The sequence below is a fragment of the Anabrus simplex genome, chromosome 1 (genome assembly GCF_040414725.1).
Source record: "Anabrus simplex isolate iqAnaSimp1 chromosome 1, ASM4041472v1, whole genome shotgun sequence".
NCBI classification, from domain to species: Eukaryota; Metazoa; Arthropoda; class Insecta; order Orthoptera; family Tettigoniidae; genus Anabrus; species Anabrus simplex.
In genome coordinates, this window is record NC_090265.1 from 646,807,121 (window position 1) to 646,829,097 (window position 21,977).

The window sequence follows — 21,977 nt, forward strand, 5'->3', positions numbered from 1 at the left end:
CAAGGTCATGCTTACATCTATTCTTTTTTATTCTAATAGATTTCTTGCACATTTTTTATTCTAATAGATTTCTTACACATTCTGGGCAGGAGGAACCATCTTACACTCTACACTGCACAAGATATATTAATTGAATCATGTACATTTAACTTTGCTATTGTATAATGGCCAATTTTACTTCGTCCAAAATAACTATTCAACCACATATACTAATGATACTATAGCTAGGGTTCTTATTATGAGGAAATACTGGGGGATAAGTATCCCTAAACTTTAGGGGCTTAAAAAAGAGAATCCTTTATTTCAAAGATAAATTTTTAACATTTATCTCTTGTATTTTTGGGCTTTTTTATTTTAAATTTGCTACCATATCTCTAGTCATGTTCTTGAATTATAGTGAACACTAGTATTAGCTTCCGGTTACTAGTGTTATCCAAATGTTGCTGTTACCTGGAAGAATGGAAAGAGAACTGCCTTGGCCAGATAAACCTGGAATTACTTAATAGTGAGGCAGAAATATGGTAAATTCAATGTGTAGTCAATCTGAGCTTTCATAAGGACAAATCATTTGAGGTTTCTAGGATTATCTCACAGATGAAAAATATTCCAATATCCCTTCTTCCTCTTGTCAACACAGTGAAGTATGTTCCCATATTCCCCAGTAAGTATGTACGTGGATTTTCTCAAATGAATCTGATTATCACACTGACAAGAGCTTCACTGAGGCTTTCTACTGTAACCTGTATCCTGTTTATGAAGATGGTTGATGTGTCATGACAGCTATTATGTACACTCCTGGTTTTTGAAAGGAAGACATCTTGCAACCACCACGAAGAATAAAGAGAGAAAGGTGATGACTGTAGCAATGACAAATTGATGCCAATTTGGAAGTTGCTGTGATGTAAAGTACTTTCTATTATACAAGTCTATTATTATTATTATTATTACCACCACCAACACCTTCCTCTTTCTTACAAGGGAAACTTAAATTTTTTGGTTACCAATTAAGCTGAGTCTCAACAAGAGAACCGCTAAACATTTTTTTAGAAAAAGAGTCCTGGTTATAGACGTTTTCCAAATTAGGATGGTCAGGTAAGCAAGATTTTCTGTATGTTAGTTTTCTTGCATTATTCAATGCAATACATCCATCAGGTACTCTTCACATCCTTTTCTCTTCCTATCATAAATTTAAAATTGTCCATTTGTATTAATATGCTAAGTTATAAATTTGGTAAATTACAACTCACTATAAAAGCCATCTTCTGCTCCTAGATTGAATGGTTCAGGAGTAGGGCAAACTGTATTTACTTGATGGCCAGTCTGGAATGCATGAAGCACTCTACCATCTAGTGTAGACACCTTACAGGTTCCATCCCCACCAGCAGTCAGCAAGGTACTTTGCTGCCCTCGCGCCCAAGGCCATGATGGGTGCATGAACACTATATCCCGAATAACACTTCCATGCAGCTGAAAAGAAGAGAACTGGACTGTAAAAATGAGTATCTATAGCAAAAGCTTTTAAATATATACAAACAAAACAAGTGCAAAATAAGCCATTAATAACTGAGTGTAAGAGCTGACAACACCTACCCTCAGTTACTCATATGTTTACTGATGAAAGTAGAATGAACAACTAAAATTCTAGATTACAGGAATTAATTTTTACCAAAATTCTTGTCTAGTATTAAAGTGTCCAATTGCTATCTAGCTGGAAACAGGTTTGATTTCCATCTTCACATCAGATACAAGATCCCCCCCACTGCCAAGCTTATCAAAATTCTCTCACACAAAGTATTTAGGTGTAATTTACAGGCAGTAGTAACTTTCCTATGAATGGTAACATTAAAATGTAGTCTTACAGATTATAGCTGATGCATTCAAACACTATATTTAATAACAAGTATTAGACCAAAATATGAAACCTGACAGCAACAAAACTGACATGTATTGAGCCATTTACAAATTGAAACTGAAGTCCACTACAACTATTTGAGGTGCCTAGTATCAAACATGGACAAAAGCCATTTTGTTAATTTTTCAGTACAGCCACATTTTTGTTTATATATGTTAAACCCACGTTACATGTGTGAAAATTTGTGTGTGTCATATTTCGAGCCCTACGAACAAGAAAATCATAGTCGACACTAAGGAATTTCAGTCTAAGTCAATGTAAAACACGTTCAAATATGACGATGTCCATTTCTAAAACCGAGATTGGCTTTTGTCCATTTTTGATACAAACATCCATGTAATTGTCCACTTTTGAAACAAACTATCCCAATACTTGGAAGAAAGTTGCAGGATGACACGGAAGTAAACTTCCATTTTAAAAGAAATATAAAATATGAACGAAATAAGGCTCTTCTTATACTTTGTTAAATTTTTAACATTCATTTCAGTTCTTGCTTCACTGTATTTCTGGGCAAATAACCTCTGGTTCATCACAAGGGTCTTCAAAACAATCACATTCATAAATAATCATTAACAGCTTGTTCATTTTCACTACAAATGTTCTTATCGATGACTTCGACATACCACTTAACAGAGCATTAATTTCCAATCTTTTCTTTAGTGCTTTCCTAGTAATTTGTCAACATCTTTAAGTTTCTGTGTGTTTACATTCATGCCAATATCAGTAGGTAAAGGATTCATTAATATTAGACTTACCTGTCATGTTTTCGTGATCTTACGCTCAAGACCTGTTTCCAAATAGCAGCCTACCTCACCTTTAACTACAACATTGCCTCTTTTCGTGCTCCTGAGTACAATTCTTTTACACTGAAATCTTGAAATGAAGTTGACTAGCAGATTTCAGATAAATCTGTGCTTGTTCTTTACAATTCAGTGGTTCCAAGGTTTGTCCAATCATTTTCACTGTGCCGTACATTTTGAACACCTCAAGATATTCATCAGGACTTGCTATGGTCGTCATCTTCTTAAGGTCTTTCTCAATCAATCCAAAAATCCTATCTGGAGGCAAATATGAGTGTCCAGTAAATGCCAGTTTTAATTTATCAACAGAGGATGGTGCATACGGTGTAAGCCACTTTGCACACATCGCCAACATATTAATGTTTTTACTGTGGCCGGCGCAGCCATAAGCAATCAACTTGATTGAAGCCTTGTGAATCATTAGATCGTAACTCATTGACAACCGCTGATGCTATTTCGCTTGATGATTTATTTCCCTCATTCTCCAGCCACGTATAAACAGACGCATTGTCAGGGCACAGTTTGCTTTGAGATGTGCCTATTACAACAGATAGATTGTAACAGTAGAGTTGTCTGGAATAATAAGCCAAAAGTTCACTTAATTTTGGCAAAACAAGATTCTTTCGGCAATCGTAGGACATTAAAAAGCAGTCCTCCTCTCTTTTCCTTAAGATCTCGATAAAAATTCTCTGGTCGCGATGACAGTTTTATGTCACTTGTAGAAATATGATTGGCTGAAATGGTCATGTCCGTTTTTGATATAAACTACTGAGCCATATCCTGCCGGCCCATAATAATAATTAGAGTATTATTTGACCCAATATGTAAAATTTACTCATGAAAGTTACAGTCTAACATGTTAAAGCATCGTATCCCAAGATAGTTGATACCGGATGTTGAGCAAGACAGTGAGTCGCTGGACATTGCTTCATATTTCCGTATGACCGTGAGAAAGGGTGGCGTAACCAAGGGCTGGCAAGGATCGACACGTGTAGTAGATGCTGACTAAGCAATATATTTCAGCCAATGAAAATTAAGGACTTGGGAAACATGGAGGCCACACCGCGCCAAATCTTAATTCCAGAATGACCGACGTACTCAGTTGCTAAAGTCAGTTTCTGTAGGTAATCGGTTTTCCACAGTTTCAGAAGTCAGATATATTTGGAAATTTAATACAAAAATTGGTGGAAGCGATTTGCTAGTGTTTGAGCTGTGTTTTGTAAATATATCACAATAAATATTGTGTCATCATATACGACGAATTTTCTGATTGGTGGTTGGTTCAGACACCCGGGAACCCCATTATTAATATGGCATCACCGAAGCCTCCTCAGTAACCCTAGCTCTGGAGAGCGTCACTCTGTGTTAAATGCTTGGATAGTGCAGAAGCACAAACTCTGAATTGGTGATCGTGATTCCAGTAACAGTATCTAGTTCTCAATGATATTTTAAATTGTGCAGTTGGAAGATTTTATTGTTCTTGAGTAAATGGAATAGTATATTTTGGCAGAGTTTACTTTCAATATATAAAGACGGTGCTTAGTGACCGATGTGTAGCAAGTGTAGTGGAGACGTGCTATTGTTTCACTACTTTGCGACGGGCGCGTTTTTCGAGGAACTTCCGTGGATAACTGTGTGCTGCTTTTAAAACTGTATTCTCACCATTTAAGTGAAGTGTATCATAATTATATCAGTGTGTTTAGCTGATTTTGTAAAGAGAAAGGGTATTTCGGCTCGTAGCATTAAGCAGCGAAGATACTGTCAACCATAGTCTTCTGTGTTCCAGTGGAGTATTTACCAGCAAGATGATGGCGATGCATGCAGAAGAAAGAAGTGCATTCTCACATGTTAATGCTGTGATTAACATGGAGTAAATCCCTAAATCAGCGGGGATGTAAGCTGCTATCCTGGTATCTCGAGAGTCGTCGGATGGAATTCAGTTAAGACGCATGTGTTATTTATGGCATGATATGTAAATTATGTTAAGGTACCAGGGCAGTGTAGATAGAATTTTTAATTTTCATGTAAAGTAAGCCTGACGGCATGCGTTTGTTTTGATTTTGTTAATATGATAGATTCGGATATGAGAATAATGCATGTTTATTTTATTTTCATTTTGCTTTATGATTAGATGATTGGGAAAATGAGGGATTGATAGGATTAGTTGTTGTTTATTTACGCATGTTACTTAGTATAGGGTATTCCAAGTTTTCCTTGTATATATGCTAGAAGGGCTAGACTGACAGGTTCATCTTTATACAACGTTCAATACGTATTAGTTCATTTCATTTCGGTTATTCAGAGAGACAGGTATAGATATTCTGCATGACGCATGATTTTACGGAAGCTGACTGAAGGAGCTGCAGAACGTCGCTGTTAAAATAAGATCTTTGAGTTAAGTTGGATTCTGTTTTACCTGATGGTCTGTAAAGGACATGAACTGAGTCTCATAATGTGGAAGGCCAATGGGATTTATGAGAAATAATGAGATAAAGATTGCATGCCGAATTATAATGTATTGATGCAGGCTGATTGTATGCCTGACAAGAGAAAGAATATTGTGCAGATGTGTGTGCCTGCTAAGTGTCTTCTGAGTGTATATTGTGATCAGAATGGACAGTATTAACTCCAGACTATTGAGTCTGATGATATTCAATGGTAAAAGCATGCTAAGAAGGTATGAATATACGTGAGTTTCCGTGTAGCCGGCGAAAGGCGTTATCTCATGGCAAGCTGATTTCTGGCCTGTGTTTATCTGTAGGTGTGAAGGAGACGAAACTTCCTAGTGACAGCCTCGGGAGACAGAATCTAAACTTTAGCATAATGTTGAGTTCAACATTTCTTTCCAGCTCGTAATCTACCCGGAAGTACATGACGGATGACCGCACAGTTGAGCGCCCAAATGTAGCAGAAGGAGGCAATGTTGCCCATTGCTTTCTTCATGATATCAAGGGTTATTTATATGTCTTTCCCTTACAGGTTGATGTTTGTTATTTGTGGTTGTATACCTTGTCTCGTTGTTTTAAAGGGAATAGCCCAAGTGCTGAAATACTGTTGGTTTATCTAGTTCTGTCTGGATCTTTTGCAGTGAACCGGGTTTCACATTAGAATCTGTGTAGCATTTAAGATTTTACTCGATATCCGATGTATATAGATGTGTTTAGTTTATTTGAATTGTTGTAAATATAGTATAGGATATGCCCCTAGTATTTTGCATAACTTACATAGCGTCCATTGCGTCTTAATTATTTTCCTTTTCGTAGTAACTTTTCTTTATTATGTAATTTTTATTTAACGGTAGTATTTCGACGACTCTCGGATTTAACTTAAATTTGGAAACCGTATCGTTGTGATGCGATAGTGTGTAACTCCATACGGAAATACTACGTCAGTGTTTGCGTACACTTGCTGCCAGACAATATAAACATTGGACTATAAGAAGCAGCTCAGTCTTGATGTATATAATGTTCTTTGTTGAACTTGATTTTTTATTTCAAATTTTGTCTTATCATTCAAGTAACGTTTTGATTTCCATTTATTTTCTACATTTTTTTGAGTTCATTTTGACATATTATTTTTTCTTGATTTAATTGTTTTCTCGTAATATGATCGGGGATATTTATCAATAAACCATCTTACCCCCTATGATTGTTTCTCATTCGTGTTATACCTCCATTTCCTGTCATTGATTGATATTTTAGAGTAGAACTTCGACTTTTTATCCTGACCCAACCGACAACCTACCCACACTCTACCCAACCCTGAGTTAGTCGGATGTTCATACAGGAATGGAGGCATCGTCCTAGAGGGTATTTACCCCTGGGTATGGTACACTACATCTGGAGGTGTCCGATTACGAAAGAAACTGCATATTTCTATGTTAAAAATTACGTACAAATATTCGTTTATGAAAGACACGGACCATCAATTCAGAGAGAGCATTAAAAATGCTATATGGATCAATCCTTAACTCAATTTTGATATAGGTGGCGCATGTCTGTGTTTGATATTAGGCACCTCATTTATGTGGTGAACAATAATGGTTATAGCATATCCGATGCCCAACTCACATGACAACATTATATTGGGTTATTGTAATGATAGTGGACAACCTCCCGTATGCCATGATAAAGAAATCACTAACACACAAAATGAATGCAAGATACATAACAGAAAATCTGTTGATATGCAAAATCAAATTCACAATCATGGGCCAGCACAGCCCATTCTTCAATTTCCTTCCTAATTACATCTCTATATAGCTAAAAATAACAAACATCCATACATCATCATAAACTATGACAGGTAGATGTAACAAAGCAAGAGTTGGCTTGTCCTTCCCAATGCATGAGACCAAAGATAAACTGGTACAATGAGGTGTCTTATTTTGAAGCTTCAAACATAGTGGCACAGAGGTTATTTAAAAGTTTTGGAGATCAGTTTATCATTAAAGGCATGAGACAGTGAAGAATAAATTAGAAACCTATGTCCTTAATATTTTTCCAAGGTTTAGATGATTTTATGGTGGATAAGTTGTATGAAAATAAAACTTTTAGGAACTTCAACCAATTAAAATATCTCAAATTGTATAATAATTCTCTAACAATTTGCTTTATGTCATACCAACACAAATAGGTCTTATAGCAACGATGGGACAGGAAAGAGCTAGGAGTGGGAAAGAAGTCACTGTGGCCTTGATTAAGGTACAGCCCCAGCATTTGCATGGTGTGAAAATGGGAAACCACAAAACAACCATCCTAAGGGAATTTAAAACAATGCATCACTGATACGAAATACTGTATATGGTATTCCATGTGCAATTTGATCTGGAGGTACATGTGTCTGTCACATATTAACAATTCGACCCCTGCTGACTTGTGAAAGCACTGGAGCCAAGGCAGTTATAGAATGACTTGTCCACCACTGAACAAGGAAGACAACCTTTCATTTTATTAGACTGATCTACCATCACTGAAGGGGCTACCTGGCCGAGGCGGTAAAGGTGTACTCAATTCACCCAGAAGGACATGGGTTCGAATCCCCGCCAGGAAGTCATAAAATTTAAGAAACGAGATTCCACTTCCGGAGGTGCATATGGCCCTGAGGTTCACTCAGCCTACACCAAAAACGAGTACCAGGTTAATTCCTGGGGGCAAAGGTGGCCAGGCGTCAAGCTAACCACTCTACCCCACCAAGTGCCGAGGTTACGGATAGTGGAAGCCTTTACTTTCCACCCCTCCAAGAGCCTTCATGGCCAGTACGGAGATAACTTTGACCATCATTGATAATGCTAGTACATATCGATGGCCAAGAATGAAAGGGTTACAATTCAAATGATGATTTTTTAGGAAAAGAGTTTAACAGTTTACATGTTTATCTCTCAAAAATATACTTGTTACATGTTTTTTTTTTTATGAAAACTGGTGTGTACATAGTTCTTAAATCATATACACTGACTGACAGAGCAAATGCAACACCAAGAAGGAGTGGTCAGAACTTTATGCCAATTGCAGGGTAGACTGACGTCACTGAGGTATGCTCATGATGTGAAATGCGCCGCTGTGCTGCGCACGTAGCGAACGATAAATGGGACACGGCGTTGGCGAATGGCCCACTTCGTACCGTGATTTCTCAGCCAACAGTCATTGTAGAACGTGTTGTCGTGTGCCACAGGACACGTGTATAGCTAAGAATGCCAGGCCGCCGTCAACGGAGGCATTTCCAGCAGACAGACGACTTTACAAGGGGTATGGTGATCGGGCTCAGAAGGGCAGGTTGGTCGCTTCGTCAAATCGCAGCCGATACCCATAGGGATGTGTCCACGGTGCAGCGCCTGTGGCGAAGATGGTTGGCGCAGGGACATGTGGCATGTGCGAGGGGTCCAGGCGCAGCCCGAGTGATGTCAGCACGCGAGGATCGGCGCATCCGCCGCCAAGCGGTGGCAGCCCCGCACGCCACGTCAACCGCCATTCTTCAGCATGTGCAAGACACCTTGGCTGTTCCAATATCGACCAGAACAATTTCCCATCGATTGGTTGAAGGAGGCCTGCACTCCCGGCGTCCGCTCAGAAGACTACCATTGACTCCACAGCATAGACGTGCACGCCTGGCATGGTGCCGGGCTAGAGCGACTTGGATGAGGGAATGGCAGAACGTCGTGTTCTCCGATGAGTCACGCTTCTGTTCTGTCAGTGATAGTCACCGCAGACGAGTGTGGCGTCGGCGTGGAGAAAGGTCAAATCCGGCAGTAACTGTGGAGCGCCCTACCGCTAGACAACGCGGCATCATGGTTTGGGGCGCTATTGCGTATGATTCCACGTCACCTCTAGTGCGTATTCAAGGCACGCTAAATGCCCATCGCTATGTGCAGCATGTGCTGCGGCCGGTGGCACTCCCGTACCTTCAGGGGCTGCCCAATGCTCTGTTTCAGCAGGATAATGCCCGCCCACACACTGCTCGCATCTCCCAACAGGCTCTACGAGGTGTACAGATGCTTCCGTGGCCAGCGTACTCCCCGGATCTCTCACCAATCGAACACGTGTGGGATCTCATTGGACGCCGTTTGCAAACTCTGCCCCAGCCTCGTGGCAAATGGTTGACAGAGAATGGAGAACCATCCCTCAGGACACCATCCGCACTCTTATTGACTCTGTACCTCGACGTGTTTCTGCGTGCATCGCCGCTCGCGGTGGTCCTACATCCTACTGAGTCGATGCCGTGCGCATTGTGTAACCTGCATATCGGTTTGAAATAAACATCAATTATTCGTCCGTGCCGTCTCTGTTTTTTTCCCCAACTTTCATCCCTTTCGAACCACTCCTTCTTGGTGTTGCATTTGCTCTGTCAATCAGTGTACTATAATCTGGAAAAGAGTTACAACTTAAAATGACCCTTTCGAATAAAGCGGAGTGACTAATTTCAGAACAACGAAAACCGTTAGAAGTGCTTCCTGGCATGAATACATTAGATTTCATGTTGTAACACTTTCAGAGGTCGTAGAGGTCAAAATAAGCTGTATATTGATGGTAAAATCTGAAAAGTGCACAATTTAAATTGTAAGCCTTTCGTTCTAACCCATCGATACTTACAGTAAAACCACTGGTGTACCACATAAAACCAGTCCTCCACTCTTGATATACAGCAGAAGTATATATAGTCTGTCTCAGAAGAAGATAACCACTACCCACTCCCTTCTCTAAGTAACAATACCCACGTACACTATTGGTCGGGCAATGGAGCGTCACCTTCTCTTTTCTATTTTTTTATTGAATTATTTTTTGTTACTTCTTTTTCACCTTTCTCTAAATTTTATTTAATCATAAATTAGTTTTGTCAGTTCTGACCTAACAGTTATAGATTAACTAAACCGAAACTGAAAAGATATGGCTTTCACTCTAACAACAACAAAAAAGGGTCTCTCTGTGATGACAAAAAGTTGGACTGATTGGAAGAACAGGTATTGTTTGATAAATATTGACATTGACAAGAATGTCATTACTACAGTACCCACAACCATCAGCAGACATTGAAATTGCTGAAGGCATTCAGCAGGAGAAGGGCAGGAGGAGATGATGGTCAATCTTTGACAACTCCTGTGTGTTTTAATGAGGTACAACTATCAAAAGCAGTTGATACATAAGAATGCATCTGATGAAATAATCAGAGTTATCGTGACTTGAGGGCACAGTTTACAGTGTAGCAACAGACAATAACAAACAATCTAAAATAACTGATTTTTTCTATGTAGTTTGAGACAGAATTTTGTACGATGTACACTTTGAGTTCGTATTATCACAAATATATAATTTTCAATTAAATACACTCTTGAGGTTTCTTTGCCTGTACACAGTGCTGTAACCACACTTTCATTTACACGTTTTTCACATACACATATTTTGTGTTCGGGTGCTTGAAAAACGTATAAACAAAGCTTTACTGTAAGTCATAGCGAAAGTGAAACATCAAAGGGGTTACCCATTCATTACTCTTTGGTATTTTGTTGTTAAATTTTCCGTTTTATATTTTTAAGATAAAGAAATGTTAGGAAGAAAGGAAAGGAAAGATCAACTAAGAATTAATGGATAACTCACGAGATACTACACCTGATTGATGAAGAATGTAAGTACAAGAATGCCAAAAATGAAGCGGGCATAAAGTAATACAGGCGATTAAAGAATGGGCCATCTACTTGTCTTAATGTTATAGCATCATATCAAATGAGATGATCTACTTGTCTTAATGTAATAACATCATATCAAATGAGATTGTCCATAAGGTCCAATATCAACATGGTTTATTAACCTTCAACTACAACCTTGTACTTCCTCATCAAAGTGAACCATATCATCACCATATGCTACTAACTTTTGACTTTTATCTTAGGTAAACAAATAATTACAGGTCACTTGACCATCTTTCAACATTATTTTATTCAACATTATGTTTTAAAAAATACGATTTTGATCGTCATTCTCATTATTATCTAGTTCAAACTGCTAGTCGGTCAACATCATTTTATTTACCACTTATCTATAACAAATCATTGCTTTATTCATTTTACTTATAATAGTAGTCTTCCAATGTCACTATTGCAAATACTTTCACCAAATGTATACTTCTCACTCATAGCATAGTCTTTAAAACCAACATTGTACTAGTCTTTTACCGTATGTTAATTTTCTTTCAAGTCTTTTCAAGGCTTTTTATAAATTAGTTTTATTTTATTTATATGTAAATCAGGTGCCTGATTTTATTTCATGGTTAAACCCATGGCTGATGATGCCTATATGTAAGGCGAAACATGTACCCTTTTAATTAACATGTCAATGTAATTCAACAAAGACAAGATTTATTGTATTGATTAGAGGGCTAAATTAATAAAATAACTTATTGTTATTATTTCAATTGGCTAAATTTGACGAGAAGAAGAGATAGAAAGCTAGCATACATCTTAAGACACCCAGAACTTGTGCAGTTGGTTTTTGAGGGAAGTGTAGGCAGTAAGAACAGTAAGGGTAGACCAAGCAGATTAGAGCAGATATAGGATGCAGCACTTACATAGAAATGAAAAGGTTAACACATGATAGGGTGGCGTGGAGAGCTGCATCAAACCAGTCTATGGACTGATGACTCAAATAACAACAATAATGTTATTTGCTTTATATCCCACTAACTACTTTTATGGTTTTCGTAGACACAAAGGTGCCAGAATTTAGTCTCGCAGGAGTTCTTTTACATGCCAGTATATCTAAAGACACGAGGCTGATGTATTTGAACACCTTCAAATACCACCGGACTGAGCCAGGATCGAACCTGCCAAGTTAGGCTCAGAAGGCCAGCGCCTCAACCACCTGAGCCACTCAGCCCTGAAGACATTTTGCTCAGAATTTAAAAAATTCATACATCTTGATTATACACTGTTTTTTCAGCGTTCATCTGCAAGTCCCTGCAATTTAACGAAGTGTCTCTGCAATCCTCTATTTGCAACTAGCACTGTGGCCTGTTTTGTTTCAATCTACCATTGTTGTTAAATTGTTTACCAACCAGGGGCTTCTTCAATGATCCGTGGAAATGGAAATCACTAGGTGCCAGGTCAGGGCTACAGGGAAGATCCCACTAGAAGCCTTGTAACAATTCTTGTGTGCTGTTTTTTGTGTATGGTATGGTGTTGTAGCGCAGCACGACACCTTTGAGAGAAGTCCACGTCATTTTCTACTACTCTTCTTCTTTTCCACTTGTGCAGGATCCGGTCTTAATTTTGCCTTGCCATTTTGCACGATCTTGGGCAATTTTCTGCTAACTGCTATCCGCAAATGCTCCAGTGCGTTACAGTAACTGGCGGCATTCACTGCCGCTCTCTTGGCGAGGAATTCAATCATCTGAACTATCCTCCCTACAGCCCCGACCTAGCACTCAGTGATTTCCATCTCTTTGGACCACTGAAGATGCACCTGGGTGATAAGCGATTCAACGACAACACGGCCATTCAGTATGCCATCATAGCATAGCTTCATGGTGTGGTTTCACATTTTCACTTCCAGGCAAATGTCAGGACAGTTCTTATTCATAGGCCACAGCCGACTCCTTCCACCTCCTTACACAGTTTCTTCCAAGGCAATATCGATGCCTTGCTGTACAACTGGAATAAGTGCTTGTTCAAGAACGGTGACTATGTTGAATAGCAATGAGCATCAATGCCCTACTACTATCTATCTATCTATCTATCTATCTATCTATCTATCCTTATATCTGTCTGTAAAATAAAGTTTCTCCATGCAAACTCCTGCTCCTGTGACCTTATTTTTTGAAGTGCCTTTGAATTTTCTTCTACTTCTTATACGAGGGTGGATCATATATAAATGGGAAATATTTTTTAAATTTATTGCACCAACTAAAAAAAATACACATACAGAGATCACTTTTCTACATAATGTCCTGCCTTCGATACACATTTTCTCCATCGGATACGTAAGTTTATTATGCCTTCCTGATAGAAAGAAGAGGGACATGTGCGAGCCAGTGTGCACAAACTCTTCTACACTTGCATCATCATCATCATCATCATCATCATCATCATCATCGAACTACTGTCTCCTCCTAGGTCTTGTCTGAGTGGTCCAAACAAACGGTAGTCGCAGGGCATAAATCTGGACTGTACGGAGGGTGTTACAGAGGTGACCATTGAATTTCCTCCAGTTTTCCTGTGTTAAAGCGGCAGTATGCGGCCTTGCATTGTCATGGAGAAGAATGATGTTTCGGATCGGTTGCCAACATTGCTTGTTGCAATATGCAGCTTTTGCTTCATCCAAAAGGGGACAGTAATAGGCTGTGTTAACTGTCCTTTGTTCATGAAGAAAATCCACCAGCAAAACGCCCGCAGAGTTCCAAAAAACAGTTGCAAGCCCCTTTCCAGCAGATGGGCCTTGACCGGACCTGCTTCGTCTTTTCACTGCCACTCCATGCTTGCTTACTTTGACTCTGGGGTGTAATGATGCACCCAAGTTTCATCACAAGTTACAACACGATGCAAGAACTCCACTCCTTCATCCTTGTAGCGATGCAGGAGTCTCTGACAAACTTCCTGGCGTAAAGTTTTTTGTTCCTACTTGAGGAGACAAGGAACCCACCTGGCAGACAATTTTCTGAAATGGAGTTCATCTCAGATAATGGTTTGAACATTTCCGTACCTTATTTCCACACCTAAAACAATTTGCGAAAGTTTTATTTGACGATCTTCATTAATAATGTCACGAATGCCAACGGTGTGGTCTGCAGTGATGCTTGTCCACAGTCTTCTTTCATGAGGTTCATTTTCCACAGCTGCTCTTCCTGCCACAAATTGGAGTCTGTGGAAGTGTTTCTTCCCCAAACTGTGCGCGGAGCCATCTCAAAATTTCAGAAGATTTGGTGCCCTCTTTTGCGAGAAATTTGATAACGGTTCATTGTGCAACAGACGTATGCACCTCTTGCTCACTCATGTGTACTGAAGCAGCCCAGCACTCCACCGTCGTTCACGCATGCAAACCCCTTCTCCAGACATCCCCACCAAAATCCTGGCAAAGCTCCACCTCAGAATTATTACCCAAGAGCAGCGGTACATTCAAATTCCCATTTATATTTGATCCACTTCGTATCTCCCATGGGAAGTCTTCACAATGAACTGAGAACTCACATCATACACAAAATCCAGAGGAAGAGGCATTCGAAGATCGAGGAGAGTGAGCCCTTTTCCATTGACAGCAACAGATACAGCCATATTAGGACAGATAGGGTCAGCTGCCAATCCAGTACGGTCTCGGCCACTGAAGGCACAGTTGTCGTATGCTAATAACTGCTCCCCGCGTTCAACATCAACCACAGCTAAGCGACGTGCAGTAGTAGCTGCTAGGATCTGGAAAAAAAAAAACACTTTAGGTTACCACCAAAAAACACACGATATTTTCAAGTATTTCATACATAATTTAAGATGCTCATACCCTCGAGCCATCTGATGTAAATCTGACTGCATTTACATTTCGAGCCAAGGTCATAGTTGTGATCTGATAGCACATAAGAAGTTCCATTCTCAGTGCAGAATACAAATTTACTTTGCCATCGTAAGCGCCAGAGCAGAACAAGTAACGATCCTAAAATTAAACAAATATCTTATTATTATATTGAAATAAAAACCAACAATAACACACATTTACATTACAGAATAACATCTTTCAGCATTCTCTGTAAGCTTCCATGAATGAGTATGCCTCCATAAACATCCATTTGCACCTCACACCATAGTCTCTTCTACTGCTACACTTCCTACCTTGAAATTAAGAGAATCTAATCATCTCCCCCCCTATGCAGGATTGCCAGATTTCAGAATTGCCAAAGAGGGATACATTTTCTAGCATACCTGTACCAAAGTTTATTTTTAAGGGACATGTAAATTCTATCTGGAAATCAGGACATCTGGCAACCCAGACCCTATGTAACCTACTTTCCTCCATTTGCCTCACATGACTGCACTATCAAAGCTGATTCATACATAAGTTTCATTAATTTGTAACTTGACCTACAGCTCTTCTCCATCCACACATTGTTAGCAATGATGGTCAGTATTTTCATGTCTGCTATCTCTAGTTTATATGCAAGATATGCTGAGTATACCCTGCTTTCACTCCAATACAGCAAAAATGGCCTTAAAAAAACATGGCAAAATAATACTACTTTGATCAGCAAACTCATTTCCTTCCTATAGCATTAATCTTCCTACACCCACATTTGATTTTCCTCACTAACACTGCCATTCAGAGAGAATAAGTACCTTGACATAGTCCATCTGCTCCAATTTTGTATTTCATACTTGGCACCATGCCCTGTTTGAAAGCCTGCGCTGCCTCCTACACTTGTTTTTTTTTATTCTATTACACATCAGTGTATACCATCCTCTCTGTACGATTCTGCTTTCATATCACTTGGTCTCTAGTATTACTGCTATAGGTATCCTATATTTTCCTATCTACTAAAGATTTTTTACTGGGTGAGTTGGTCGTGCGGTTAGCTCACAGCTGTGAGCTTGCATCTGGGAGATAGTGGGTTTCGAACCCCACTGTCGGTAGCCTGAAGATGGTTTTCAATGGTTTCCCATTTTCATAACAGGCAAATGCTGGGGCTGTATGTTAATTAAGGCCACGGCTGCCTCCTTCCAACTCCTAGGCCTTTCCTCTCCCTAGTCGCCATAAGACCTATCTGTGTTGGAGCAACGTAAAGCCAATTGTAAAAAGAATTTAAATTATTTTCTAAACTACCTGGTTATTGTGTATTATAAAAAGTGTTCAAATCCCAAAGGTGTTGTAGGAATCTGAAGCTATGCTACTCAGAAATATTGCCTCATATCGTGGCTGAAGAACTGCTGAGAAGATGGGGGTAAAACAATATTTGGTACTGTTAATAACAATAGACAATGGAGAATAAGGAAGAATATTGTTCTTCATAACAGATCAAACGTAGTAGCTGGTACAAAATGGAGAAGACTAAGGTGGTTAGGGCATGAAGAAAGAATGCCTTAATACAGAGCAGCTGAAGTTTACAAAATCAAGAAGAAGGAAAAGATGGCTGGATAATAGTGAAGAAAGAGGCGCGCGGCTGTGAGCTTGCATCCGGGAGATAGTAGGTTCGAATCCCACTATCGGCAGCCCTGAAGATGGTTTTCCGTGGTTTCCCATTTTCACACCAGGCAAATGCTGGGGCTGTACCTTAATTAAGGCCACGGCCGCTTCCTTCCAACTCCTAGGCCTTTCCTATCCCATTGTCGCCATAAGACCTATCTGTGTCGGTGCGACGTAAAGCCCATAGCAAAAAATTTTTTTTTTTAAAATAGTGAAGAATACCTCAGCAGGATGGGGGATAGAAAGACGGAGAAGCAAGCCCAAAAAGAATGAATAGTGGGCAGGAATTATACAACAGGCCAGGTCCTGCAGGGTTGTTTGTAGTGGTAAGGTAAGTGGTAAGTACATTTTTGATCTTATCTCCTCTCAGTAAACATCCCTTTAATTGGAAATGCTGAATTCATATAATAATCACTACAATTCTTTTCAAATCTTAAGGTATTAGGAATGCAAATCTTCAACATATATTATCAAAACTAAGTCTTCGGCATAAGATAAAATGCATACATTTCCACTCAATTAAATTCTACCTTATATTTCATGCCTGCACGTTAATAAATGATCCATGTTAACTCTGAACAATAAAGATGAAAGACTATAGCTTTGTCTAACCTTTGCAACTACTCAGAGCCAAGAACAATTCTACATTCAAATGACTGTCAACATACATATCGATAAATGATAGAAGTAGCCTACCTTTGATACCACACCACCACAGTATGGCCAACATCTTTTTAGTTTTTAAACTATTAAGTCTTTTCAGAAAAATAATGAGGATAACCAACTTACCCTTGGACTGAAAGCCACTCCTCTCACACTTCCCAGATGGAATTTCAAAAATCTTGGCTTTCCTTCTTGCTGCATGGTAGTTTAAGTGTGACAAACAACTCAAAGCTATCAGCCACACCCACGTTTGTCCCTCAGGACCTTTGTACTGATTTTGCTTTAGTTTATCCGTTTCTTCGCCTTTTCCTTTAACTCTGAGATCAACTCTAATGTCTGTTGAGCTCGAGCATTTAGAAAAGGCAATGAAAAGTAAATGTTATTTTACCGAAACCATTGTTTTCTTCTCTTCCTCAATATTCTGACCCTGTAACAAAAACAAAATCCTAATCAAAATCTATGTAAAAAAAAAAAGGAATGGATACTATTAAAGAAAAGGAAGAAAAATGGATGATAAAATAAAATACCAAATTAAAACTTAAGTTAGACAAGATTGACACTTAAGAAAAGCTTTTGCATGAATTTAAAAAATGGCTATGTATCTCTAAAATAAACAATATAATTAGCTACAGTTCTCCATGTATGAATATTCATCATCATCATCATCATCATCATCGCTCACCATCTCCAGTTGCCCAGGTGTGGCGTACAAGCCCTCTCCTTCTCTGTCTGTGAACCAATGTTCTTTCATAACCTTCTCCCAATCTTGTCCGCTCTCCTCGACATCTTTCTTTACTAGAACACTCCATTTTTCTCTGGGTCTGCCAACTGGTCTTTCTCTTTTTACTTCTCTTTCATATTTCCTTCTTGTAGTACTACTAGCACACAAGGCCAAATCACTTCAGTCCTGCCTTCTGGATCCTTTGTACTAGGGAGTATCCTATTCCCACCTGCTCTCGGATTTCTTTTGTTCTTGATCTTATGGATCATGATGCATAGGAACATTTCTGCAGTTTAGAGTATTGAGTTGACTTGTCTCGTTAACGTTATGAAATATTAATGTTTATATTTATGTTTTATTGATACAGACAGAAATAGACATGCATTCATCTATTCGGTGCTAGAGTAAATATTATTCAGCCCCCAGTGGAAAGAAAATGACTGCGTTAAATATAACTGATATTAGAGGTGCTCCTCTAAAGCCTGATGAAAAAGGAAACGGAAGGTTTGAAAATCCTTGCATTAAAGCCCAGTCAGAAACAGTGCAATGCATGAAATTAAAGATACAAGTCATTTAAAAACAATTCAGGTGGTGGTAGTGGTGGTGGTGATTTTTGTTTTAAGAGGAAGTACAACAAGGTAACTATCGACTCTGAACAAACTAAGTGGAAAATAAAATAAAATAATTTATTCAAAAGAGATTTTTGAAAATGAATTCAAAATTAAAACAAAAATTAGTGTATTAAGCCGAAAAGATCACAATCGCATCAAAAGGGAAAGTAAGTTCCCCGAGTATCAGAACATTTGAAATTTACATACCCTTGATTAATCCACTCACACGCACAAAACGAATGACGAGATCAGCAGTAGTCTCGTCATTAGCTAGAATGAGTTTGAGAGTCTCCTGCAGGCCAAGGTTCCATCTTACGCCAGACAGATTGGCGCACTCTGTGAGGATTCAGGCCACGGTGAAGTCGACACAAGAACACACTGGGGGCTTCTTCCCTCTTTAGGAGGGCCTACACAAAACTATGGCCTCTTCCCGTAAATGCCAGAAAGAGATCTGCTACATGATAGTTGTCTTCTCAATTGCTCTCAGCTTGTTGGGAGTTTGGATAGCCAGCTACTTCAATTTTCAAGCTGCCAAGATGGTTCGACATAGCTGGGAACAAATATTCCTAGCTGGTACATTCACAAGTCTAGGTGGTAAAAGTACCACTTCTTTTGCAGCTTCATCTGCAAGTTCATTCCCTGCAATCTCAACGTCGCTTGGGACCCACGCGAAAGTAATTCTGGTTCCAGCATCACACAACCTGACTAGAAGGTCATGAGTTTGCTGTACCAGTGAGTGTTATGGGAAACAGGTGTCAATAGACGGCACAGAACTTACGGAGTTGGTACACACAAGAAAGTGGTCTCTCTCATCTCCCAGTGCAAATTGCAGACCTTCTAAAGATGGTGAAAAGCTCCGCAGTATACATGCTACAGGCACTGGGAAGCGAGATCTTCATGATAATATTATCGGAGACGAAAGAGCATCCCACACTTTCGGTGATTTTAGACGCATCTGTGAAGACATGTCATGTGGCCGGATACTGGTGAATGAAGTCCTGGAAATACCTCCAGTGAACAAAGGCATCTGTGTTCATCTTGAATCCACGGAGAAGATCTAGCCAAATATCCAGCCACGGAGCTGGCCACAGAGGTACTTTGCTATGGGTCCACTTAGTACAACCACTGATAGCCACATCTAACTCATGAAACAAGCTATCAATTCAAATCCTAACTGGCCATGTGGCATTCGACCGGTTTTGGTACCTCTGGTGGTACTGGGTACTAGAGCTTGAATGTTGCAGCATTTCATTAATTCTGGCAGCGTATGTGAGGAGTACCTGCTATCGCCTTATTCGTAAAGGTGGAAGTCTTGATTCGGAAAGTAGGGTGGGAATGGGTGTAGTACAGAAAGCTTCAGTTGCCAGCCTAACTCCACTATGGTGAATATTACCTAGAAGGTTAAGAGTAGACCTTGATTACAAACTATGAATCTCAGTGTTGAATCCGTATTGACGGTTAAACTTCTTACAAAATTGTTCGTTCATTCGTAATCTGTTTTCCCTCCAGGGTCAGTTTTTCCCTCGGACTCAGCAGGGATCCCACCTCTACCGCCGCAAGGGCAGTGTCCTGGAGCTTCAGACTCTGGGTCGGGGTATACAACTGGGGAGGATGACCAGTACCTCACCCAGGCGGCCTCACCTGCTATGCTGAACAGGGGCCTTTTGGGAGGATGGGAAGTTTGGAAAGGATAGACAAGGAACAGGGAAGGAAGTGGCCGTGGCCTTAAGGTAGGTACCAACCCAGCATTTGCCTGGAGGAGAAGTGGGAAACCACGGAAAACCACTTCCAGGATGGCTGAGGAGGGAATCAAACCCCCCTCTACTCAGCTGACCTCCCGAGGCTGAGTGGACCCCGTTCCAGCCCTCGTACCACTTTTCAAATTTCGTGGCAGAGCCGGGAATCAAATCCGGGCCTCTGGGGGTGGCAGCTAATCACACTAACCACTACACCACAAAGGCGGACTCTTACAAAATTGTACAAAACTAATTTTAATCCTCCTAGTTAATACTATATACTTTTACGTGAACTTTCGTCTTAAGTGGACGTAAAACTATATAGTATTGACTAGGAGGATTAAAATTAGTTTTGTACAATTTTGTAAGAAGTAGACCTTAATGCTGAACTATAAGCTGCACTACCATAGTGAATGCAGGAAAGGACTGCAGCTGTGTAAGAACGTAGCAGCAACACACAGTTAGTCCCAAGAAGTTCTGCTAAGAAACTTAAGCATGTTAAGTCTCTTCATGCAGATAACCTTCAACTGACGGATGTGGGGCTGCACATTAGTCTCTTATCAAAATGGAGACCCATGAACCTACAAGTGTCTACCACTGTTTTGCAAGCAGAGCTCTGGTTCAGGATGCAAAAGCCAACGTCAACAAAAATGTACAATTGAGGTTTTCGCCATTGAATATAGAAAACCATGTTGCAAGGCCCATCTGCTGGCTCAGTTAATAGCTTGCTGTAGCTGTCTCTCAGCTAATGACATCCTTCCGGAGTGAAATCTACATACAGCAATGGAACAACTGCGGGCCCAGCAACGGCAACTATGCTGTTAATGGCGACTGCGAACAGCGTGACAGTACAGATCCTTGTGGTACTCTATTTTCTTGAACGTAATATTGAGAAAATGCAATCCCTACCCAGACTCAAAAGAGCTGGAGCGACATGAAGTTCTTAATATATACTGGTAAATTTCCCCAAAATCCACGAAGTGAAGTGTGGAGAGTATCCCATACCTCCAGGTAGAATCAGAAGCTTTTTCCAGGTGAAAAAGAATGGCAACTAGGTATTCCTTCCAGAGAAATGCCTCCTGAATGGCACTCTCCAGTCTGATCAGATGATCGGCGGCAGACGGATGGGAGCGAAAACCACACTGGTAGTTAATCGAGGGACATCTCTCTTCCATGGCCCACACAAGTCGCCAGTTTACCACCCTCAACACGTTGTTTTTTTTTTTTTCAATTTGCTTTACATCACACTAACACACATAGGTCTTATGGTGACGATGGGACAGGAAGGGCTAGGAGTGGAAAGGAAGCGACCGTGGCCCTAATTAAGGTACAACCTCAGCCCGGTGTGGAAATGGGAAACCGCAGAAAACCATCTTCAGGGCTGCCAACAATGGGGTTCAAACCCACTATCTCCCAAATGGAAGCTGATAACTACATGATCCAAGCAGCACAGCCACTTACTCAGTAAAACAACACTACATGAATGTACTGTATAGCCATGTGGCTTGCATCACATCAACAGCAAATAATGCACATGCATGGTCATACGGGAGTTGTATTCTTATGCCACTTCCTTTGTTTGAAGGTGGAACTGTTAATAAATGTAGTGTAACAATAATAGAGATTAGGTTGCATCTTGCTACCTTCACAATTAACAGATGATGTTGTGGCAAAGGCTCACAGTTATAGTTAAGTGTGCGAAAATTGTTGTCATTACATGAAAGACGGCCATTAGGAAATGAGGACCAATTAAAATGCCAACATTGACCACAGTGGCATATATTTCTAGAACAACTTAAACAAAAGATGAGGAGAGAGCCTATCCATGTAAAAACAGTAGTACAAAGACTAAAACCAGATGTTCCACAGAAGGTTGTTCTGTTTATAT

At 39.9% G+C, this 21,977-nt stretch overlaps 1 protein-coding gene across 10 annotated transcripts in view; it reads right to left on the reverse strand.

Moving 5' to 3' along the window:
• The window catches only part of LOC136857259 (uncharacterized), a 124,658-nt gene that overhangs the window by 59,329 nt on the left and 43,352 nt on the right, over nt 1-21,977 (reverse strand). For all 10 annotated transcript variants that reach the window (XM_067135759.2, XM_067135760.2, XM_067135764.2 and 7 more), the window contains exons 3-6: nt 17,148-17,448; nt 14,688-14,837; nt 14,384-14,602; nt 1,248-1,467 (exon numbers count right to left, since the gene is read on the reverse strand). In XM_067135759.2, the coding sequence (XP_066991860.1) occupies nt 1,248-1,467; nt 14,384-14,602; nt 14,688-14,837; nt 17,148-17,222 (664 nt within the window). In that variant the 5' untranslated portion in view covers nt 17,223-17,448. The remainder of the gene's footprint in view (nt 1-1,247; nt 1,468-14,383; nt 14,603-14,687; nt 14,838-17,147; nt 17,449-21,977) is intronic.